Source organism: Ursus americanus, chromosome 31, assembly GCF_024610735.1.
Source record: "Ursus americanus isolate L20-20 chromosome 31, mUrsAme1.1.p, whole genome shotgun sequence".
In the NCBI taxonomy this organism is placed as follows: domain Eukaryota; kingdom Metazoa; phylum Chordata; class Mammalia; order Carnivora; family Ursidae; genus Ursus; species Ursus americanus.
The window spans coordinates 5,244,045-5,269,210 of record NC_142157.1 but is presented as its reverse complement, the minus strand read 5'-3'; the positions used below and the strand labels follow the sequence as shown (position 1 = coordinate 5,269,210).

The following is a 25,166-nucleotide window of genomic DNA, read 5'->3' as shown; positions in this document are numbered from 1 at the left end:
TTAACTTTTAAACATGACTGGCAAGTCCCAGTGTTTAGAGGAAGTCTGTCTCCTATTTGTTGCCCTGAGCTGCAGTTATTCAAGACACTTGGTAGAGGTAAATATTATAGCACAAATTCTTTCAATAGTTATATTTTAAGATCCTTTGCAACTTAATGTTTTATATTTCAGGATTCTCCTGACATAGTCAAAATGGTAAAGGTTACAGTTTTGTAGACTTCAGCTTTAAAACCAAAATATATGGTAATATATATATTCCATCAAGAGCTACTTTCTTTTGATGATAAATTAGAGAAGTAGTTAGCTGAATGAAGGTATAAATTCATTGGAATTGTGATGCTCGATGGAATTTTACTTTCTATTAAATATTAGAAGAATACTACTTATCTATAACTAAAAACATGAAAGAATGGAGAAAACCAAGAAGCTGGTCTTCCTCCCTGTCCTCATCTCCACTCTTCCTCTTAAATAATTTAGCTGGATGGATACCAAGGAAGAGGCAAAGCTCCATGGGTTTTATGTATTTCAAATAATTCTGAATATAAGATATTTTCAAGTGTTTATGAGCTTTTTCAGAGTGTTGTCCCATGAAGAAGGATCTCCTTATCAATTCAGCATAGAGAAATAAGGGTAAACTGACAATGAGAAGCATTGGTAATTAACAGACCCATAGTGTATTCTTCCAATATGGGATTATTACAAGTGAATCCTGAAATTCTCTAATATTTCTTTTCTTTTTTTGTTAAGTTGCTATAGCCCAAGGTGGAACAATCCAGATTTCTAACCCAGGATCTGATGGTGTTCAGGGACTGCAGGCATTAACAATGACAAATTCAGGAGCTCCTCCGCCAGGTGCTACAATTGTACAGTACGCAGCACAGTCAGCTGATGGCACACAGCAGTTCTTTGTCCCAGGCAGCCAGGTTGTTGTTCAAGGTATATTTTATTAATCTCATACATTTACAATACCTGTGCATCACTATATCGCACCAGTTATGGTGATTTTATAGTTTTCTGAAATATACAGGACGCAGACTGGGGGGAGCACTTTAAAAGGCTCGAAGAACTATTTTAGTACATTTAACAACAACAGGTTAAATTATATGATTTTCACTTTTTAGCAGGTTTTACTGGCTCTAAAGAAAGGTTCCAATCCGAATAGCATGATGGGGAGAAGACTTGGGACACGTGAATGAATTTTTAAATTAAGTAAATAATCTTCATTTGGGGGTTGTAAATGTTGTACCTAATACATATTTTTTTATTACCTAGTCTATGAAGATTTAAATATCCAGTGCATGGTGCACTGAATTGGGCATTTTCCCCAGATGTTACACTCAAGTCTGATTTCTAGACATTTCGTTTAAAAACAATTTTTTCTCTAGACCGTTTAAATATACTATTTAAATGTCAGGTGCCCATTCTACTTCATATGGAAGTAGTAAAACAAAACATTTGGGATGTAACCCTAAGCTTTTAGGATAACTTAGGATTTCAATTAAATTCAAATTATACGTTATTTTAATTTCATTCAGTTTTGCTCATAATAACTATAATGTGTTTAATACAACTTGCAAAAACCCTATGTTTTCAGTTAACTCTATTCCTGTTAGCATTTGCTTAGGATGTTTGATGTAGCACTAATTTTAAAAGGAATAATATTCGTTCTTTTGACTTAAAAGTCTTGAAGGTATGGATAAAAGCAGATTCCAATTGACAAATCTCTTGCTAATTAGCTTTACTCTTAGGTATTTGGGGGGTTAATATGGACTATAGTAAAAGTGTATGAAGAACTGAGTGGCAGTTCCACTCCGTTTATGGAGTAAAACAAATTTATAGTACTTACCTAATACTTTGTTTTCTTTTCGTTGTAAAATCAAAGCCACCTGCTTTATTTCCCCTGATTCTCATGAACCCTCTATGTCTAAATAAATAACCATAAAGAATCATCATTTCTTCTAATTCATCTTTTTTTATATGGAAAATCCACTGTAAACCTGATACTTTCACCAGAAGAGCTTTAAAAATTTTTTATGTTTTGCATAGATAATAAACTAAAGAGTTTTGTGCTTGTGGGATTTTATTTAGGCACTCTTTTTCTTCTATCTTCTAAAAGAAGATATTTTAGGAGAAAATATCTTTTACAAAGATATTTTTTATAGTAATTATATTAGCTTTATAGTTTTACCTTTCACATTTTTGTCCTTAGTCCACCTGAATTTCACCTCTGTATAGAGTATTAGATGGGAATTCATTTTCATTTTTCTCCACATATGGAGCCAGTTTTCTTCTACGCGTGGTTTGTCCTATCCCTATTAATTTATGAGACAGTCTTAATTATGCAGTAGATTCTCATGTACACTTGGATCTGTCTTAGAACTCTCTATTCTCTACTATTGGTCTCCTTTTCTTTCTTTTTTTTTAAAATATTTATTTATTTTAGAGAGAGTAAGAGAGTGAGCGGGAGGGAGGGGTAGAGAGAGAGAGAGTCTTAAGTCGACTCCGTGCTGAGCACAGAGCCCCATGCGGAGCTCGGTCTCACAACCCTTAGATTTCTGAAATATACAGGGCGCAGACTGGGGGGGGGGCACTTTAAAAGGCTCGAAGAACTATTTTAGTACATTTAACAACAACAGGTTAAATTATATGATTTTCACTTTTTAGCAGGTTTTACTGGCTCTAAAGAAAGGTTCCAATCCGAATAGCATGATGGGGAGAAGACTTGGGACACGTGAATGAATTTTTAAATTAAGTAAATAATCTTCATTTGGGGGTTGTAAATGTTGTACCTAATACATATTTTTTTATTACCTAGTCTATGAAGATTTAAATATCCAGTGCATGGATATTTAAAGTGGGACACTTAACCGACTGTGCCACCCAGGTGCCCCGTATAGGTCTCCTTTTCTATTTGCCAGTACCATACTGGTTTGTTATCTCATAGGACAAGTTTCCCTTTTTTATCTTTAAAAATAATTTCTTTTAGTGCTTATCTAGCTTATGTGAATATGCATTTAGAATAAATTTAAGTTTCTAAATAATAACAGTGTAATAATAAAACCAATAATGAGGTTGCATTTAATGTATAGATTAATTTAGGGGAAACGAGTTTTTTTTAAACTGAGATATAATTAGCATATGGCAGTTGTATTATTTTCAAGCGGACAACATGATGATTTGACATCCGTTTAGATGCAATAAGTGACCACCACAGTAAATCAGTAAGTGGTTAACACCCACCACCACAGAGTTACAAATTGTTTTTTCTTGTGATGAGAACTTTTAAGAATTCCTCTCTCAGCAACTTTCAAACAGACAGCACAGCATTATTACTATAGCCACCATGCTGTACACCACATCCCAGGACTTATTTTGTGACTGGAAGTTTGTACCTTTTGATTACCACCCATTTTCTACTTTGTACACTCCCTCTCTGCCAACACCACCCTCCGTAAAGACCTCAGGTCTTTCTCTCCCTTCTCTGGGAGCCACCTGTCTGTTCTCTGAATCGCTGAGTCCCGGGGTTTTTGGTGGTGGTGGTGAGGATTCCAGTTGGAAATACCATCGTACGGTATTTGTCTTTTCTCTGACTCACTTCACTTAGCATAATGCCCTCAAGTTCCATCCATGTTGTCACAAATGGCAGTATTTCCTTCCTTCTTTTCCTTCTCCTCTTTAATAATAATAATGTGTGTTTGTATGTGCGTGTGCACTCAGTGTGTTTCTTTATCCATTCATCTATCAGTGGACACTCAGGCTGCTTCCATATCTTGGCTGTTGTAAATAATGCTGCAGTGAACATGGGGCTGCATGTATCTTCTCAATTACTGTTTCTGGGGTGTTTTTGTTTTTTGTTTGTTTGTTTGTTTTGGATAAATACCCAGTAGTGCGATTGCTGAATCATAGGGTAGTTCTATTTTTAATTTGTTGAGGAACCTCCATACTATTTGCCATTGTGGCTGTACCATTCCTATGAACAGTGTACAAGGGAGAGAAAGAACTGAAGTCTTTATAATATTAAATTGACCTGTTCCAAAGCGTAGAATGCCTCATTTATTTAGATCTTATTTTAACTTTTAACAGTTCAAAATTTTCTCCATGGAAGTCCTTTATATTCTTTAAGTTAGTTCCTAAATGCTTGAAGGTTTTTGTTGCTATTATGAATGATACATTTTCTACTTGTTGCTGCTGTAGAGAAATATTACTGACTTGTTAAGAAGTTATTTATTGATCTTGCCAAACTGAAATTACTTCTAAGAATGTGCTCATTCTTTGTGAATCTATCAGTGCTGGTGTATGAATGTTTATATCAAATACAAGTAAGGTACTTGTTTCTTCCCTTCCGATCCTGATTCCTTGTGGTTTCTTTTAATCTTTCCCCTTCCTTGCCTTTTCCTTTCCTTTCCTTTTCCCTTCTCCTTAAAATAATGGTGATAGGAGTTCTACTTCTATGTTAAATACAGGCTCCGTGGGCATCTTGTGTTACTTACTCTCCATCACCTTCCATCCTGTCATTCCGTTCACAGGTCACAGTGATTTCTTTTTGAGACCCAGTCCTTATCTTGATTGATCCCTCAGCAGTATTTAACGCTATCGACTTCTGCTTCCTTCACTTCCCATCATGGTACTGTATTCTTATCAGTTTTTTCTTCTCTCTCTCCTACACCTCTTTCAGTTTCCTTGGTTGGTCTATCTTCCTCTGCTCGTCTCTTCAGTGTTAGCTGGTGTTTGTCAAGATTGTGTCCTGGGCCCTCCTCCATCTGACTGGAGCCCTCTCCCTGGATGACCTCATCCCTGCCCATGGCGTCAGCGCACTGTGACCATGCCCCTGACTCCAGCTAGCTACTTAGAGGTCCCATGAACATGTCTTTGATTCTTTAAGTCCAAAGTCACATCCATTTTCCCCACCCTTTTGTTTACCCTATTTCAGTAATGGACTTCTGTCCAACCTGTTGCTTCAGACTAGAAATGGGCTAGAAACCTGTGTGTCATCCCTTCTTCCTCCCAGCTAAACTACTCATCCTTCCACTCCTCTCCACTCCTGCCGTCTAATACTACTTTGGCTGCCATCCGCTCCAACCTGTCCTCTCCCTGCCAGGTGGCTGCCGTGAAGCTGGTAGTTGGGGAGAAGTTTTCTGATCTTCCTAATCATGCCAGAGGTGGCAAATCCCTTCTTGGCCTGGTTTTTTGAGAATTGTTCCTGAAAGTTCAGGCTCCCTTTCTTTCTTCATCCCTCCCAGTGATTCTGGTAGCTACTAATATTTCTTAAAAACAAATGTCTCTGCCTCCAACATTTTCTCTTTTCCATTATACTCTCAATTCCTCGGTTCAGAGTGGTATTTCTAAAAATCAAATCTAATCATGTTAGCCTCCTATTCAGACTTCTTCAGTGAATTCCTTTTACTTATTACACAAAGTCCAAAATCTTTTTTTTTTTTAAGATTTTATTTATTTGTCAGAGAGAGAGAAAGAGAGCGCACACATCAGGGGAGCCACAGGCAGAGGGAAAAGCAGGCTCCCCACTGAGCAAGGATCCCAGAACCCTGGGATCATGACCTGAGCTGAAAGGAGACGCTTCACTGACTGAGCCACCCAGGCGTCCCTTAGTTCAAAATCTTTAACATAGCCCAAACGTTTGCTTGATCTAGGCCTTGCCACCTTTCCTAGCCTTGTCCCTCTCAACTTCTCCCTCTTTTGTCATGCAGCTCTGTGCTGGATTTCTTCATTTCCTGTACTGTGCCGCACCCTCTCTTCCTTTTTAGAGCCTCACACTTAGCCATTCGCCCTGACAGGAATGCTTATGTCAGTCATTTGCATTATTCAGGCTTCGTTTTAGTACTTCCTCCAGGAAGCCTTCGCTGATCCTGCAGATCTGGTTTAGATAACCTCCTGTCAGTTCCTACTGTACCTCCTTAGGGTGTGTGTGACACGCCTAGATAGTAACTTCTGTTCGGATAGAGGTCCTTAGTATCTAGCACAGTCCCTGGCGTATGATAATGTTTAATAAAACCATTTATTAAATGAAAGTGAAATACTCTTCTTCTGGAGAAAATGTTATTAGTTCTGTATGCTGGTTAACTGGGTTTATCTGGTCCATGGAATATATTAAAACTTTACTAAGAGCAGTAGTCAACCAACCAACGAACTTCCCTCTTTCTTTTCCTTCCTCTACCATTTTTCTACACTAATATTTATCGAACACCTAAGTGCCAATTTAAAGAAATTAGATTAAAACCAATTTGAACTTTCTGAAATTGGTAATAAAATTGACTGGTACTCTTGGACCCAAACCCTTAGGTGTGGCTGGGATGGAAGAGAGTCTATCATGGAGCCTCTGTTTGGGATTGGTATCTAGGTTGATCTCCAGACTTTCTTACTTAGCCAGATATCTTCAGTTCATGGGCTCTGGAGACGCACATCGACATCTTCGACATAAGGTTAGGTTGAATTCTAATCATATATGGGAATGGGCTTTACTCAGCCCACCAGTGTCATGTCGCTTATTACTGTGCGCTAGATAGATGCAAATCATTTCTTTCAGACTACGGTCTTTTACACTGGTGAAACGGAGCTAACTTTTTATCTAACCTTGCCGTTGTTAAATTTCCTATAGCGATCCAGCTCTTCATGCCCTGAAGTGATCCAAATAACAGTTGGCATTTAAAAAATTTACTAGTAGTAATTGTGATTTATTTATGAATTTTTTAAAAATCCCCAAATTCTTTTCAAGGGATTTTAATTTAGTAAAATAATATATTAGATTGAGCCTCATGAAATTGCTTTTCTTTTTTTTTGTGGGCCAAAAAGGTCAAACAGCAAATTCCTATGGTTCGAACTAATATTTATGGAAGAATGCTGTGTAGTTCTTGCTACATTTGGCACAGTGAATTTTTTAAATGTCAGTATTTATTCTTTCAAGTGAAATTAGCAAATTCTGTGTCACCTTGGGAAGAGCTGGATTTTATGGCACTGTAGCAAATAGTTCAGCAAATAGAACTGTGTTAAGTGAACAAAGGTGGCTGGGTGTTTCTTCCTTGATGAATTTAGAAGTGTTCAAGAAATATATTTCTGTGTATTTCACAATATTTGTTTTTCTGGGCTGATTGTCAGGTTTTTTGTTGTTGTTTTAATCTCCATGTATTTTTTTCTCCTGCAAGTTATAAAAAAAAAAAAAAAACCCCACAGAATTTATGCCCCCTTTGTTTATCTTAGAAACCTTGGAGAGAACAATAATAAAAAAGTTAGTTGCTCCTTAAGAAACAGTCTTGTAACTTAATGCCAATGAGACCTTTTTTTTTTTTTTTGCCAGAGCCCATCTCAACAGATTTCTATGTACAATGAGAAACAAGAACATTAATATGGTTTATTACAGGAAGGGCTTTTATAGGGCTTTGGTTTCATTGAGCTCCTCTGTGACAAAGCAAATTGATGGCAGTGATAGGCTAGTGATGTCATTGTGATGTCAGTTACTCCTACTTATCCTGCACATGCTTGCTAGTTTGGAACACTGTATGTCAACCTGTGATAGGGGAGACAAGACAGTTCTGTATGCAGAAGCCCATCATGGCTGTAACTGGAGATGAAACAGGTAAGAATTTTAAAGAGAGATTTAAATTAATTCTGAAAATTTCACCTTGAAGTTTAGAAAAATTTAGGGACCTCGGAGTATTTCAAAATATTAATTTTCTAGCAGCTGAGGAGTAAGAACTTTCTTTTCTTCTCTATCTGTATGTCTTCAGCACACTCTGTGAAGGCATCTTAGTGAAAGTGTTGTTTTGTTCAGCGTATAGCTTATTTGGCCAAGGCAGTGATCCTGTCTCTCTCTCCGTTCTGCTTTACTAAAATAAGCTGTTACTTCATCTGCAACCTGTTGCAAACCCAATGCAGCTACAAGTTAAACATACATACTGTTCAACTTGTAAAAAATTAAGCTTCGATTTCATTGTCGTGTACAAACGTTGCTCCAAAACAGCACAGGAAAACCCAGCGTGTTAGGGGTGTTTGCGTGCCTGCTTGGTTCTTTCCTCCTGTATTTACAATGGTCTGCACCTCAGCTAATCGAGTTCAAAAGGCTGACGTCACTACATTTCCTGGAATCGTGTTCGGCAGGGAAGTGGAAAAGTTAAACTCCAAGCGAGCTGCACATTGACGTCAGCCCCGAGTCATGCTGTGATTTAGTCAGTTCCTTTCTGCTTTGTCAAGTGCTGCCGACAGATTGAGGGCTGCTAACTAGCTCGCCCCTGCCTCTCTCCCCAAGATCGCTCTTGCACAGAATAGCTTTTCTCGTAAGCCTTGCTTGAACGTTTCTCCCGAGGTAAGTATCTGCCTGACGAGGGGGAACGCTTTGTGAACCCTGTAACGCTTGGGTGAGCGCAACTCCGCCGCCGTCTGTCCCGCCTACGCCTACGTGGGACGGTCGAGCCTCCCGCTGCGGCCGCCCCGCACGTGCCCCGGGAGAGGTGGGCTCTGGAGCTGGAGGGTTTCCGCACCCTTGCTTGCTCTCGGGCACTGGCGCCTCACGGTGCCCCCTAGCGCCCAGTCAGGGAAGTGCTCGTCTGAAAGTTGTCACCCCACCCCCGCCCCTCCACCTCCCAGTCTCAGTTCTTGAAATTTGTGATCAGTAATCCTTCTGTTGTTTGGTTTTCTTAATTAGAGGTAATGATTCTGACGTAGTTGCTAATGTTCTGTGTTAGGGTTGCATTGTTTTTTCTGTGGTGTCTCACTTCTAGCCGAGTTCTGAATTTGCAGTTGAATTCACGAAGAATGGATAATTGTAAACAGCTTCGCCACAGTTTAGCTTCTCAGGGTTACTCAGGGTTACTGGGTCTAAACCCTCTTCCTAGATGGGAACATTCCATTGATTTGAGCAACTAAAACCTGTATTAAAGTGTTTTGAAAATTATCTTGATGCGCTATTATTTTTCTCAAAGTTTTTGTGAAATTTTAGAAAAGCTATAGATTGCAGAAACTCTCAAATTACAAGTTTATTGTAAGATACAGATGGACTTAATCTCAAATACTGCATGTAATGTGATTCTAGAAGCAAAGGGCATTTTGTGCATCTATTTATCTGCTAAAAATTATTAGTTGGCTTATATCCTTCTTTACTAAGCCTTTAATTCCAATTCTCATGTCTAACCATGAGAGAAAATTATAATAAAAAATAAAAGATTTGAAAATATACAATATATTTAAAGATGAAAGTTTAAGGTAAAACTCTGCATATTTTTTAACCATTGCTTGTAAGTGAACATTTTTATACATTTATGTGCACAGAATGAACATACACCATCCTTGAAGAGCTTTGTTTCACAGTTTTATCCATAATGCTTATACATGAGTTACTTCCAGTTTAAAATTTTCCAAATGCTAAAACTAAAAAATGTCAGACTTTTTTCACAAGACCTCATTGTGCTTTGGAAATCATCATTTTTAGAAATCTGATCAGTTTTCACAGAAAAAATTCTATTTTGAAATGCTGTTTAAAAATGAAAAACACTTTTTTTTTTGAGGGGCCCAAAGAGCACAGTGTTTAAGGGACTTTTTTGAAGTAATAGAATAGCTACCTGTGTGGACTGGTGAACCAAGTGGACTGATGTAGATCTTTGGCTTACACATTTTTTTTGATCATGACCCCCGTGTGTGTGTGTGTGTGTGTGTGTGTGTGTATACATAAAACAAGTTCTCTTTTTTCTTCTTTTGTTTTTTTTAAGTTCAATTAATTAACATATAATTAACATATATAAATAACATAATTATTGGTTTCAGAGGTAGAGGTCAGTGATTCATCAGTCTTATATCATACCCAGTGCTCATTACATCACATGCCCTCCTTAATGTCCAGCACCCAGTTACCCCATCCCCTCACACCCCTCTCCTCCAGCAACCTGTTTGTTTCCTATGATTAAGAGTCTCTTATGGTTTGTCTCTAATGCTTATCTTGGGGCACCTGGGTAGCTCAGTCAGTTAAGCTTCTGACTCTTGATCTCAGCTCAGGTCTTGATGTCAGGGTCATGAGTTCAAGCCCTGCAGTGTTTTTGGTTGGTTGGTTGGTTGGTTTTTTTTTTTTTTTTTTTTAAGTGCTTATCTTTACATATAGTAGAGATGTAGTATACTTTTCTGTTTTTTCTGTTGCTCATGAAATTGATTTTGTGACCCACTAATGGTGTAAAACTTACAGTTTGAAAAACTTGTCTAGACCAAAATCAGGTTCCTGACAATGACTGGTATGGGAAAAGTTTTTAGGAGTATTGATTTATAGGATCATGGAATAAAATGTGGAAAGTGAACATCTATAGTTTATAGAATTGTATTATTGAGACTTTTGGGTATAGTTTAACTTTTTGCTAGAAATAGTTTTTGGCTTTATTCATAAGCTGATATTAAGAGCCTTATTCCATATTTTTTAGTGTCTGAGTCAAAAAAACTCTACTATGTTGTATTCAGCCTAGATTTCTGAATTGTTAAAAATAAATATTCCAACTTATTCAAATTTGGAAAATAGTGTCTTAGTTAATATTTGATGCATGAGAATAAGGATACATTTCACCTTGTGAAAGGAGGGCACCTTGTGAAAGGAGGGCACTTGAAAGGTTATTGTTGGGGAATTTTCACATAAAAGAAAGGTTTGGATTAGGTTTAACAGTTTCTTAAAGTTGCCAGCAAAGCAAGTTATCATCATGTTGGAAGAGAAAAAAGTCATTTATCTACTTTAAGTTTTAATGAAACTCCAAATCTGCGTGGAAGGTTTATTGAAATTTCCATTGTGCTATGTTCCCACTATTTTTGAAAAAAATTCAATGAAAATTTTTTGGGATGATTGTTTCACTCTGCCCAGTTTTATTTGCCTATATGAATATATTGCCTAATAAAATAATTATGATACTTTGCATTTATATAAGCTTTAAAAAAATCGCAGTGTTACAGTGTAAATACAAATACAAATGTGGTCAGTGCCATCAAACGATCAGATGGTGAGAGACCTACAGGAAGTGGTAACATAGGTCAAAGGATCCAGGCAGGCCTCGCTGAGGAAACTCTATTTAAATACCCAAGAGGAGAAACACTTTTCATGTATTTTTCCTGATGCACTCAGAGCAGATAATATTATATTCATTTTTCATATAAAAACGTGGATCAGAATGGTGTAGAACTCGCCCAAGCCCACAAAGCTAACAAGTGGTGAACCAGTTTGGACCTTCAGACTTCAAGAGCAGACCTTGTCAGGTTCTGCTCACACCATAGTACATCGCTCCTCAAAATTCACCCGGTAAATTCATGCTAATGGTAGATGAGTTACCACAACATACTACACGCTACTTAGAAAACATACAAAATAAAGCTTGCATCATTTTAAGTAGTCAAAATGAATTTTTTTCTAGACTATTTATTATTTCTCTCCTAGGGCAATAGAATATATATTTGATAATATATAGAACTTTTCATTTCAATATTTATAAAATGTCTCATCTTTTACATAGACTTTTTTTTGACTCTTAAAATTTTCACTTCAACAACTCAGGAAGTTCCCTTATATGTAACTTAAAGTAAAAATACTTAATGACTTAATTCTTTGTGGTCCAAGTGTTATTGTACCAAATTTGAAAATGTTCAGCGCTTTAATAGTTGTGTTTATGTAGAGTTTAATTTTCCTGGAAAAAATAGAGCAGTGGAGAAGGGAAAGGTTTTGAGACACCAGGCAAGGACAAGGCTGATTCGGAAATTGTGTGCCCTGGCACGGTGGAAGGGAGGGAGAGAACGAAAAAGAGAAAAGTGAAGATGTCAGTAGCTTCTTGGAGCTGTGGAAAAGAAGTCCCCTGCTTACCAGTACGGCTTCAAAGTTAGCTCCGTTGCTTGTTACTTAGGTAGATTTGGGATAAGGACACCTAGCGAAATGACATATGAAGGCAGGAGCTCCATTTATAAAAATGTTTTTATTCAGATAATGTGCTCAATTCAGTTAATGTGCTCAGTGATCTCAATTAGAAGATAAATCAACAAACAAAATTACCACCATTTGGGATGTGGATAAGTTGTTCCACTTCAAAAACTATCAAGATAGGCATTTGGCTGAGTTTCTTATTTCTTTCTTTGTTAGGAAGAAACAAGCACCTCTTTGACTTGTGAGGCTTTTCAGTTAGTTTTCTTATTACCGGTCTGATGAGACTGTATCATATGGTTACTTGTGATTCTCCACTTTTGAGGTTCTATTCTAAATGATTATAAACATTGAAAAGGACTTTTATTATCTTTTAATGATTTATTCTTTAAAGGAATATAATATAGTAGAAATTTTAGAAGTTTTTAATAGGCATATTTTTAAACCAAATAAGGGATAAGAGCCATACGTTTCAATCATTCTATTACCCAGGTTTGTTAGAAGGGAAACTCCAGGGGAAAATATATTTATGGATGTTATATGCCTTTTAACTAATATACAGTATAAGCATAATTTGGAACATTGTCTTTCAGAACTTAAGGAAGGGAAGAGGAAGGGAACTAACATTTGCTGAATGCCTACCATGTGCCAGGCACTGTGCTAGACACTTTGACATACATTACAGGGTTTATTGTGAGTATTAAATGAGATAATGTATCCCCATTTTACAGATGAGGAAACTGAACTTGCCCCAAGTCACATGGCTGGTAAGTGGCAGAGCTGGACTAGAATCCAGACTCCAGATCCCATGCTTTTTCTCCTGTACCGTGTTTAAAGCTTGCGAAGAGAGGTATGAAGCTTAATGACCAGAACTGAGAGTTCTAGGAATTTTCTTTTTCCATGAAATATTTCATACTAAACATAAAAAAAAAAAATTCATGTCAGGAGGTAGACAGTGGGAAGTACACTGTAATTAGAACTAATCTGCTGCTCAAATGCCAGGTGAGATGACTAGTATGTAAGGGAAGATTAGGAAGTAATGCCAGTTTGAATAAGTACATAGCATCTTGTAAGGACTTCCCACGTCTTAGTGCTGAAGACTTAAAGGCTTAGCTATAATAATAGCTAATAGTAGTCTTATAATAATAATACTGCTTATTTTAAACATTCAAATGACAGTGGGCCTAGGCAAAAGCCTGGCAAGTTCAAAATTTCCTTCGCGGTGTGCGTATAAACCCACCGAGCACCCACCATGTGCCAGGTACTGTGCTAGGGTGTAGGGAGTACCAAGCTAAAGAAGACACCTCTGACTTGTCTTTAAAGTCTTTGTTGCCTTAGAATAAAATTAGTATATAAGTATCTTTCTCGTATTATCTTTCTTCAGTCACAAGATGATAGCCCCGCTGGTGACTCATTTATTGTCAGAAATATTGTATACAGTGAAATTCTAGAATAAATCACGTGGACACACATTTAGGAGTTAGATGGGACAGGGAGGAATTGGCCTTTCTACGAGGAGTTCAGGGATAAGAATATGTCATCAAAGACTGTAAGGTGGTTCTTTGAACTGTGATTCTAGGTATCGAATCTGCTATAAATTGCCACTGAATTGAGGATATTGGAAACTGAAGCTAGCCAAGTTAAAAGGGTTTTTTATCACTTCTTTCAACACCAAACTTTTTGACGTTTGGGCGTTCTCAAAACAAGAGATTCTCTTTGCCCATATCTTTTTACTGTATTTACTAATAAAATCATATTTGCATATGGAATTTATCCATTGACATTTACTCTGTGACCACTAAAAGTATACCATCATAAAGATTCTTTAGGATATTACAGAAATGTATATTAATTCCTACTAATTAATACCAATTCCTATTTCTGTCTTGAACTAATGACCTGCAATCTGATTTTTGTTGAAGAAAATAAATATAGAGTATATCTGAAATGTTGCAATAAAACCCAATTTATTAGCTAACCTCCCAGAACTAATATATATCCAAATATATCCTCCCCTTCCAAGTTACTTTAAAGGGATATCTTTTTCCTGAGCTGTTGCTCAGAATGTTGTAAGAATACTTCTTTTGAATTGCTTTTATCCTTCATGGCGCCAAATGTGTTCCTTTGAGGGTTGTTTCAGCTTTTGGAAACAGGCAAAAGTTTAGAACCATTTCTGCTTGTAAGACCAATGAATGAACTTTAGTTTTCACCTATGAAGTACACCTATCCCCCCCTTTTCTTTCCCCTTTTTTAAAAAAGAATGGATACTTTTAAACTAACTTTTACACATCGTATGAGCATTCTGCTCTAACTTCATAGGACAGAAAATAGCAGATGTATACAAAAGGAGAGGGAGAGAGAGAGTATAACAAACCCCTCTATTAATTTTATTACACTTCTTTGTGACCAGAGTTTGCAAAAGAACAGCCCTAGACCAAGGTCTGCATCCATGCCGCCTGCGAATGTCAACACGATGACACGTAAACTTCTCATAAACTTCTCATTCGTCACTGGCTATTGTTCCAGTTTTAGAAAGCCTGTGTAGTCTCCAGCTGTTCCATTGTTTCAACCTTTATTATCCTGTAACCTTCTTCCCTGGATGTGGGTAAAGAGAAAAGAGGAGAGAGCTGTTGTTCTCTGCTCCATTCTACCTCCTCTGACAATATGATTAAAATATAAAAAAATCTTTAGCCAGTTAACAGTTTAAAGCTTCTAAAAATTATCTTCTTAAATATTTCAAAGCAAAGATAATCTATGACGTATAATGAGACAACTGTGTATACAGTATTTTAAATAGTCACAAAAACAAATTTAGGATTTTTCCCAAGTTTATTATTGATAGAGATTTTGCTGGTGACCCTTTTATTTATCAGTTACTTTATCACCATTGTTTTTAAAGTTATATATAGAAGGACGGAGCAGTGCATCCTTGTAAGTGGTATTTTTGTTAATCTTATGAAGACCTTTAATGATCTTCCCCCAAAGCCATATTTTAAAAGTTTAAAAAATATTTTCACCTAATTCTTAAGCTCTAGGGGGAAAAAAAAAACCTGGCATTTACCCAAAAGGAGTATCTAGATCAGTTTTTGGTTAACCTTTTAAACTGCTTAGCTATTTTCATTTGTAATACTCTATTTAAGTGAAAAAAATCTTTGTGTCCCTTTTGGGTAAAATTTCAGTTCTTACTCAATGGTTATAATGTATTTTAATGAAATATGGAAGTGCTGTGTTTTCTATTTTGATTGGCATTGGTTCAGACCAATTTTTGTAGGCTTTGGTAACTTTTTAAAACCCTTTTTCTTGCAGTCAGCTTTGAGACAGCATGAATTTTGTGATCTCTTAGAGTGTCAGATTAACTCTGGACCATATATTCTCAAAGTTGAAACTGTGGTGGTAGGAACATATTTCATCACTTAAATCCATCTGTCTCTTCTAGGAAGCTATGTTCATTACAGTAGAAAGGCAAATGTTGAGTATAAATTAGGAAACTTGGAGGACTTTTAGTATTCAACATGAATACTAAGTAAATATTAAGTCTGTCATTTAACTATGCACTAGAATTAGAAAAATTTTTAAATGAATACTTAGAAATGTATTATTATCTCAAGAAACCTACTTAAGACAAAAATTATCATCCCCCAGAGAAACCAGATTTAAGTAGAGCTTTGCTGTTTTGTTCTTTATTTCGTTTTGGTTTTTAAACTGAAAATACAGCAAGCCAGGTTTGTCCTTCTAATACCTCAGTTATCTTCTGGTAGTAGGACTTGTATTTAAAGACATCCAGTAACTGTCTCAGGCATGGTGTAGGGTACAGGGAAATCTCTTATCTGGAACATTCAGAGAATAGAGATGTTCTGCTTAATTAAAATTTTTGCAGTGGTATGCTGGAGCCAGCTCCCACTGGTCTGCTAGAGTGATTATTAAATTTTCAGGGTTTTTGTGAGCTGGTTGTAAAAAGAGCCATTGTTTAAAATTAAATATATATAAAGAAATACATATGTATTTAACAAATGAGTTATGTGAAAAACAATAAATACTCAAAACTCATCACTTCTCATAATTTTATCTGTGCTCTTGAGGTGATTTGCATCTCTCTTAACCGTATGGTGTGCTACTTACTGCGTATGTCTTTTCATCTCCACCTTCCGTGAGGTCACCCTGGTAGCTTGAAATTGGCCATGGTGAAAGTATTTACATGATGTGAATTGATAAACACATCAAGGCTTTTCCCCCCCGGAGAGCAGTTGGAAAGCCTCCCTAATGTAGCTTTTGATAAAAAAAACCTTTCTAAAATGCACGGGGGCATTTTTCTACCTTAACTGTATAGAGCACGCTGGTATTACTGTTTCAAGTGCTGAAGATCTTTGACCTAAGACTTTAATGCTCAAAATAATCATCTTAAATATTAGCAAGGTCACTTCTTATGACATGTAAAAAGAAGTATGTTATTTTCAGGTCAGTTTTATATAAAAGATCACATTGTAAATTGTTTATATAAACTTGTCATATTTCGTTCCATTGCAGCCGCCACTGGTGACATGCCGACTTACCAGATCCGAGCCCCTACCACTGCTTTGCCACAGGGAGTAGTGATGGCTGCCTCGCCAGGAAGCTTGCACAGTCCCCAGCAACTAGCCGAAGAAGCAACACGCAAACGAGAGCTGAGGCTAATGAAAAACAGGTAGGATGTTTCACCAGAAACCAGTAACCACCTATCGGACACATAACTTATTGCTGTGGAGCTTTTAAAAAAACTGCTTTTCCCAAGCCACTTCTCCCAAGTTACGTGTTCTGTGGCATTTTGGGGTTTGTGCTCTGCATGTGACGATAATTAGATTGTCTTGTCATCAGAGTGCCTAGCCGGGAAACCATTTCATCAGCAGGAGGCACATCCCTACGTGTGGTAAGGGTAATGTCTAGAAGATACATTAATTTTCTTAATGATGATGCAAGGGCTTTATTACAAATAAAGATTTATTTTTTACTTGGTATTTCCTTTGTAAAGTAGGTGATAAGTGTAATTCTTTTGTTTCTTTATGAGCAAAATTAAGTGTGAGTGAAGATTTTCTAAGCCTAAGTAAAGGGGCGCCTGGCTGGCTTAGTCGGTAGAGCATGCAACTCTTGATCTTAGGGTCATGGGTTCAATCCCTGTGTTGGGGGTAGAGTTCACTCAAATAAATAAATAAATGGAATTTTCTAAGCTTTTTATATGTAGTTTCCTTTTATCTATTTTGTAACCTTTTTTCCCTACTATACTGAAATACATATTAATTCTGATAAATTTTGGTCAAGTGCAAATACAAAGCAACAGAAAGAAACAAAATTACTCAGAGCCCCATCACTTAGAGATACCTACTAATATTACAGCATATGTACTTTCAGTTCTCACTCTCATTTTCTCACTTACTCTTGTACTATGTTTCTCTAATTTTATTTTTTAAACAGGAGTATGTCATAGAAATGCTGTTTTCCAAAATTCTTCAATTTGACTTGTATATTATTTCTTGGTTTAGTTTTTATGATAGAAAATGGTGCAAGTTAATCTGATTTTCAAAATGAACAGAGTAGTCTAAGAGTTCTCCCAGTCTTCTGGTCACCCTATTCCTAAGTGTTTAAATCATGTCCTCATTGTAAGAAAACAAAACATTTCAGATGACATCATGTGCTTGCCTCTGACCAGGATCACATGGCGGTGGTTTGTTTAGTAGGCATTAGTTAGAAATTGTGGCTTCTGAGCCACTACAAGTCAGAAATAAGTACTGACTTCATAACAGTCCTTTGTAACTGAATGTGAACCAGTAGCAGCTATCCTCAGTTTACTCACATGCTCTTAAATGTCATATTTTGAGGGCGCCTGGGTGGCTCAGTCAATTAAGCATCTGCCTTCTGCTCAGGTCATGATCCCGGGATCCTGGGATTGAGTCCCATGTCGGGCTCCCTGCTCAGCAGGGAGCCTGTTTCTCCCTCTCCTTCTGCCTGCAGCTCCCCCTGCCTGTGCTTGCTCTCTCTCTCCCTGTCAAATAAAATCTAAATAAATAAATGTCACGTTTTGATATAATATAGGACTCCTTAAGTTGGCTTTAGTTCCCAAACATTGTAGTTACTGCAGATCTCCAGGTGGAGTTTTGTACCCTGGAAAGTGCAACAGGTTACCAGCAATAGGATCATTAAGATACACACATCTTTATCAGTGGTTGTTCCTGGTTAATTCAGTCATGCTGGGTTCCTATTTTTCATTGTCAGCATTTTGCTCAGAAATCCTGAAGGGGCTGAATGGGTGGGGCTTACATAGTATCACACATAGCTGTTTTATGGAAGTCTTGCTATCAAAGATCTCTAACTTAGATCTGGTGAAGGAATATGGATATTTTAAAACTGTCCTTTCAGAGATCTCAGGGAGCTATGAAAATAATTGCTTCTGTGGTCACAGAATTTACATTGTAAAGTTCAGTTTAGAAATATAAAGTGTGGGAATAATGCACATTGTAAAATTGTTCGTTGATGTCTTATTTTCCTAAAGAAAATAAATAGAAAGACCTAGAAAGTAGCGTTCTTATTTCCCTTTTGTCATTATTCTGTACCTTTATTTTTAGATTAAAAAATGTTGTCAGTAGAACTATCAATGAAATAGTGAAATATTAGGCAGTGGGTTCCTCTAGATATGCCCCACAACTACCTACACGTACATAAGATATTTCCCTGAGGAAAACAATCATGAAATTTTAGGTTTTAAAAAAATAGTTAGCTGATAACAGCTATTGGGTAGCATTAGTGTTTGGGCTGTGAATAACCGAGGGAAATGGAGCCTTCACCTCGCAGGTGTTACTTTGACCTTATGTGGCTGGTCCAGAGGTAAGTGCAGCGAGAACAAAGGCTCAGCAGTGTCACCAAGGATCCAGGCTTCTCCTCACTGCCGTCAGCTTCAGCAGGTGACATTTGTTCTTAGGGTCACAACGTGGCTGCCACGTCTCTAGGCGTGGCATCAGGCAGGAAGAAGGGAGAAGGGCCAGAGCCAAAAACTGGGGCCGGCTGAGTCTAACTCTTCCGAAATCTTCTCCTGGAAGACCCTCGGAGCATGTTAAGCCCACATTTCCTTGGCGAGAAATAGCTCTAGAATCCCTAGCTGCGAGGGATTCTGAGCAGGGTCTGTGTTAGCTTTCCAGATCTCAGTTTCAGAGCAGGACGAGGGAAGAGCGATGGCTAACAGGTGGCTCAGCTGAGCAAGTACCATATGCAGGTTTTAAATGCTTTGTTTTTACTGTTTCTCTAACTCACATAACTTGCACGTGAGACCAGGTCTGGTTATTACCCTTACTTTCCAGATGAGGGACTGAGGTTCAGAGTGGTTAAGTAACGAGTTGGTTAAGGTCATGCACGGGACAGAACCTGGATATGCAATCCGGCAGTCTTTCTTCCAGAGCCTGCCCGCTGCACTACACCAGAGTCACCTCCGAGACCTCGGAGTAAGCTTCAGACTTAACTTCATGGAACGTATGTAGGTTTTACTTATTAATGTGAAAGACCTCTCCTACATTCCATTTTTATTCTTTGGCTGGCATTTATGATAGATCTGATAGAGATTTCTCCCAGCCCAGCGACAGTTTATATTTCTTTACAGCTTTGTCAACATTTCCTCTTTGCCGTGTATTTCCTCCCCATGCTGAGGATATAGCCAGACAAATGTGAAGCCTGAAAACTGAGCTAACTATTAATAGAAGAAACAGGTGTTTTCCATAGCAGGGAAGTACTTAGGAATGTACCACCTACTGATGCGATCATTTAAAGCTTTGTGCTGGAACATTTTGACGGGTAACCTGCACCGTTCCCACATGAGAGATGAATTATCATATTTACAATAAATAGTGGACCTTGGTAAAGAAAATTAAAAAATAAGTATCACAGCACTGCTATTAGATATGTAAAATTTCCTATAATGATAATTTGTTTTGTAAAGTGATTATCTTCCTTCCAGATCTAGAATTTAATATAATGATTCAATCATGAAAACAGTGGTATTCCTCAATGTATCTTAGTTCCTTTGTAGAAGAGTTGCAAGTTTTATGAGTGTGCTTGGATTTATTCTCAACTTTTCCCCATGCATCATGTAGATTAAATCCATCTGTATTTATCAGATTCGGTTCACTTCTTACATTTTTTTATTTTCTTGTTAACTAGTTGAGAAGTCTGAGAACTTTGTGAGTTCACAGAGTGAGTGCATTGTTCTTGGCTAGGAAGTAGGGGTTGATCTTTTCCTGCAGTTCACTGGGATTTCAAGGTCTTTTTTTCTGCTGACACTTAGTCCCGCGGAGAAAAAACAGATAACCAGTTGTTAGTGAGTCAACTATCCTAAAAATAAAACAGAATTGGCCAAATCTGTCGTACACGTCACTCCTGGGTCAGAATCGCAGCAGCGCTAGCTAGCATTGTAGTAACTAGTGTTTAGACAACCAACACAACTCTTGTTAATATATGTTTGAGTTACCTCTTTCGACGTGGGCTTTTTTGATATGAAGTGTACCCCAAAGGCAGTTATTTTCAGTTGACTCCTCCAAAAGAACACTGTTATCAGAGGGTATGTTCTACAGAGGAGTTAAATGATGTAGTTGCCACCCCTTCTCACCCTGAAAAAAAGGAGAAAGAGAAAAAATGTTAGCTCTATTTATTATTTTTTGGCGGGGTTATGCATGAAAACGACTAACTCATCTGTGTCTTTGTGTTTGTTGCTTTGGCTGGTCTGTTCCTTCCTTTGGGCATGCCGACAGCGCTTTGAAGACAGTGTATTGGGTAGGAAATGCACGTGGTTGAAAAACAGTCTTGAAATACACTTTTGGGTTATATAGTAGCTTCCTTTCCAAAGTTTTAATATTGGTGCTCTCACTTCGTGGGTTTAAATTGTCTGAATTATTGAGTGCTGGATTCTGTACCCTCCCTTCTTCCCTTCCTTAATTTTCAGCAGCGTAGTCCATTTCATTTTGGTTTATGAAAATGTGTGTGACTTGCTTACTGTTGTCTTTATCCACGTTGTTTTCTAGCCAATAAACTGCTTCTCGCAGTCATGGTCGAGCTTATTTGTTTTACTGATGAGATTCAGTCTTGAAGAAACAAAGTCTCCAAAATTGACATTTCAAATTTCTGAGGATTAATTTTTCCAATATTTTTGACCAAATAAAGTTAACTTATTGTGACGGAATATGTGGCTTTTGGTGGACAAAAATAATTAAGAGAACTGAAAGGATCTGTAAATGTTTTTGTAGAAATTCCACGTGGGGATGTGGTCTTATTGTTTTAGGTTACTGAAAACCATTCTAGTCACTGTTATCATGGAATGTGTGCCCTAAGAAAACAGCATTTACAACCAACGATGGACACGTTGATCGTGCTCTCAAGTCGTTCCTGTTGTTTGAAAGTAATCTTACAAAAGGCATGTGCTTGGTTACATTTGTTGTGTGGCTTTGTACAAACCTTACCTAGGATTGATTGGCTGTTGAGTCTGGGGGGCAGAAGTTCATTTGAGCCAGTCTGGATTGTGCTGGGAGGTTGTTCCTGTAGTCATTTGCCTTGTGTTGGTTCCAGGGAAGCTGCCCGGGAGTGTCGCAGGAAGAAGAAAGAATATGTCAAATGTCTTGAAAATCGTGTGGCTGTGCTTGAAAACCAAAACAAGACTCTCATTGAGGAACTCAAGGCCCTCAAAGATCTTTATTGCCATAAAGCAGAGTAACTGTCTTTGACTTGGACCTTGTTTATTATGAACTCTAATCAAGGCAGGAGATGCAGCAATTCTACTAATTGCCATAAGGACTCGTGGAAGGGACACTTGTGACCCTTAAGAATCCAGTTTGGCTTAGTGTTTGACATTGAATTGGGAACGCTGTTCCAAGATTTGGAATGCAGCCATGATCACATTTACCAAGCTTACTTCAGTCTGCTTGTCAATAGCATGCAAAAAAAAAAAATGTTTTGTTTGCCCTTTCGCTTCTACTTTTTTTCAGGGAAGCTGCTAAAGAATGTCGACGTCGAAAGAAAGAATATGTAAAATGTCTGGAGAGTCGGGTTGCAGTGCTGGAAGTTCAGAACAAGAAGCTCATAGAGGAACTTGAAACTTTGAAAGACATTTGCTCTCCTAAAACAGATTAGTAGAAATATTTAACTATGAACTGATTACAACATGTACAGTTGCTTTTGAAGGCAATACAATATATAGCCAGCAAGAATTATGGCTTTTTTCCTTTGTATCATTCATCGTATTCTCTAACCTCTGACATTCCTAAAATGCTTCACTATAGTTAACTCTTAGCTGTAACTTCAATTTTTTAAAAAGAGACAAGCTGTAAAAAAAAAAAATGTATGTAACAAATTCTTAAAATGCAATATTTGTAAGACTTGTTCCAATGCCACATATTTGCAGTTCCCAACCTCTGTGTCATGAATAGTGTCCTATGCAATAAAATTTTTTGCAGGTCTTTAAAAATCATTTTAGGAAAGGATGATCAAAGATAATGCATCCAGCAGTACAATAAAAGCAAACCACAAAAAATACCTCAGGAAAGAATTGAAAGAAAGAAAAAAATCGAAAGAATCTAATGACATGCCTATATGAAAAGAAAAAAGAGCCTATAAATGAATTTATGGCATTTGCAGATTTTTATATTAGTTGCTTTGTAAAGAAAGTATTGTATTTCTGTCCTTGAATGCCATAGTTGAAGAGAGTTTTTAATAGAACCATGTTGGTTACATGTTGTAGTGTTTGGTGCTCATTTAACTATCTGAATATTTACTACAGTTTTTACTCTATTGTGTAATATAAAAGATCTTGCAGAAGTTCTTAGTGTCAGTTTGATGAATGAACCTAAGGAAAGTTACAACAAATTTTTATGTCTGGAATGTGCTAAAAGTAAAAGTTAAAATTGTATTTGCCTACCTTCAAGGGTATGCGAGCCAATTTCTACACCGGGTTATGCTCTCTGCAGATGCTCTTTCCGCCATCTCGTTGGAGGGATGGCCCTGGAGCTGTAAAGCAGAAGAGCAGCTACGAGAGATTCAGGTCATGTGATGATGGACAAGGCCTTTCTGCAGATGGGCCCTGTTTTGAGTTTTAGCTAACAGCCACAGGAGCTCTCAAGCAGAAACAAAAACAACCCAAGATTTTATTTTCCATTTCAAAACAGCTTGAAGTCTATATCAGATCAAAGATTTTTATGTCAGCACATTCAGATGAAGTCCATTACATCGAGACAGCAGTGTTCTTACTGGTATTTACATTTCATTCTGTCTTTATAATAAAAAGCTTTAGGTATCAGCCCGAAGCCCTAATCATAAGACGCTCTGTCATCTCTCATTCACTCTGAGACATTTGTTGAATGCCTCCCATGTGCGAGACTCTGCTATATCTTCTCTTATACGTTCTGATTTGTTAAGGATGCCCCCGGCCCCAGTTCCTACTTTCAGTGGTGAGGCCTGGTCAGCGTGCCAGGGAGGTACAAGAACAGGAGGTCTTTGGTATGGTGTCTAATGCTGTCCCCCCGCCGTGCCACCATTCTTTCTTCCTTAGCTGTAACTCCCAGAAGGTAGGCCATGCTGGTTTTGGCTCTTTTTAGAAAGACTTAACCTTCCTTCAGAGTCTGAGCTCTGAATTTCTTTTATCTCAATTTTTGTCTTCTGCAGAGAAGTAAGATGAGGCAAGAAGACAAGGAAGAAAAGAGGAAAGGAAAATCCCATGTTTCAGGTGAAGGAAAATGGTGCTTTATACTCAGTCAGTCCCTGTAAATCAAATGTGTGCTCAGTGTGGTAGACATTGAGAGGGAGACACAAGGATCAGCAGACAAGATGTAAAAAGTTAGAGACAGTAAATGCCGTATGTTAGAATTAGAGACAGATGTAGCAGGGATTAAATAGGAAACTGTTCACGGAGGAGGCAGATTTTGAACTGGGCCTTTGAAGTAAGTGATAATGCTGGGGAGGAGGGTATTCTGGATGGGGAATACGGAGCACGCGCTCTTCTCCAAGGAGCTTGAATCCAGGAGAACGTTAGTACTCACAGGAGAGTTCAGTTTGTAAGAGCGGGAGGGAGTGTGCATGCGTTCGCCTGTGTGCTCTGCTCTATAAAACAGGGTTATGTTATTTCAGACGAAGGGGATTGTGTCTGGTTACTTGGGGTCACAAAAAGCAGATGTCTGCCCCCTCCCCAGTGGTTTAAACAATAGGAAATTTCGTTCCCTCACAAAACAAGAAGCCCAGAGGTAGGAAATCCCAGGGTTGCTTAATTTAGTGACTTAACAATGGCAAGGCAACCAGATTCCTGGTAGGCATTTTGCTCCCTGTTTAGGCTGGTTCCCCCAATCCTGATTCTGCTGCCACAGCTGCAGGCACCAGACAGGGAACGATAGGCAGTGCTCCTTCCTTCTGTCCTGTTTTAAGAGCAAAGAAGTCTTGCACACAAGACCTGCACCCGACGATTCTCCGAGGGTCTCACCCGCTAGATTCTCATTATCCCCTCCCTCCGTAACCAGTCACTGGCCGGGAGCGTGGAAGTAAACGCTCTGGACTGCTAGTGAAGATTCTCCCCCTGGGACTGGGAGGGTTTCAGGCTTCTGTGAAACATATGGCATCACCGTGGGATCGAGCGGGCTCTGGAAGACCGGTGTGTAGGCAGCTGGCGGTGTGTGCAGGAAGGGGCACGCGGGAGCGCGTCAGCTGGTGAAGAGGGGCGCTCGAGCCACGCTCTCCGGGGCCTCTGGAAACTTCCCATTCTTGCCCCTCCCGTTTGTCCCTGAAACAAAAACGTTTGCTACTAAAAACAGCACGGCTTGCCAGCTCTGCATTCGGCCTGAAACAGCAGTGCCGACACTCTTCCGCCAGGCAGCCAGCAGGCACGACACCCTCCGGCCAGGCAGCCAGCAGGCACGACACCCTCCGGCCAGGCAGCCAGCAGGCACGACACCCTCCGGCCAGGCAGGCAGCAGGCACGACACCCTCCGGCCAGGCAGCCAGCAGGCACGACACCCTCCGGCCAGGCAGCCAGCAGGCACGACACCCTCCCGCCAGGCAGCCAGCAGGCACGACACCCTCCGGCCAGGCAGGCAGCAGGCACGACACCCTCCCGCCAGGCAGCCAGCAGGCACGACACCCTCCCGCCAGGCAGCCAGCAGGCACGACACCCTCCGGCCAGGCAGCCAGCAGGCACGACACCCTCCGGCCAGGCAGCCAGCAGGCACGACACCCTCCGGCCAGGCAGCCAGCAGGCACGACACCCTCCGGCCAGGCAGCCAGCAGGCAGCTGCAGGAACGTGTG

General features: G+C 38.8%; 1 protein-coding gene and 1 long non-coding RNA gene across 13 annotated transcripts in view; one reads left to right on the top strand and one right to left on the bottom strand.

Annotated features, from left to right (window-relative positions):
• Positions 1-22,696, top strand: part of CREM (cAMP responsive element modulator) — a 69,501-nt gene extending 46,805 nt beyond the window's left edge. For 2 of the 12 annotated variants that reach the window (XM_087857865.1, XM_087857866.1), the window contains exons 7-10: positions 748-936; positions 12,610-12,645; positions 16,403-16,559; positions 21,452-22,006. In XM_087857865.1, the coding sequence (XP_087713991.1) occupies positions 748-936; positions 12,610-12,645; positions 16,403-16,559; positions 21,452-21,596 (527 nt within the window). In that variant the 3' untranslated portion in view covers positions 21,597-22,006. Of the gene's footprint in view, positions 1-747; positions 937-7,431; positions 7,589-7,935; positions 8,315-12,609; positions 12,646-16,402; positions 16,560-21,451 lie in introns of those variants that run through there. The other 10 variants (XM_045786383.2, XM_087857869.1, XM_087857870.1 and 7 more) reach the window with 10 other exon arrangements.
• LOC123784870 (uncharacterized) lies at positions 11,938-24,860 on the bottom strand. Its single transcript, XR_006777564.2, has 4 exons — positions 22,797-24,860; positions 21,346-21,456; positions 20,361-20,499; positions 11,938-14,473 (listed from the first exon to the last, which is right to left on the bottom strand). It is a non-coding gene; the product is annotated as an uncharacterized LOC123784870 (long non-coding RNA).
• Positions 24,861-25,166: the final 306 nt, after the last annotated feature.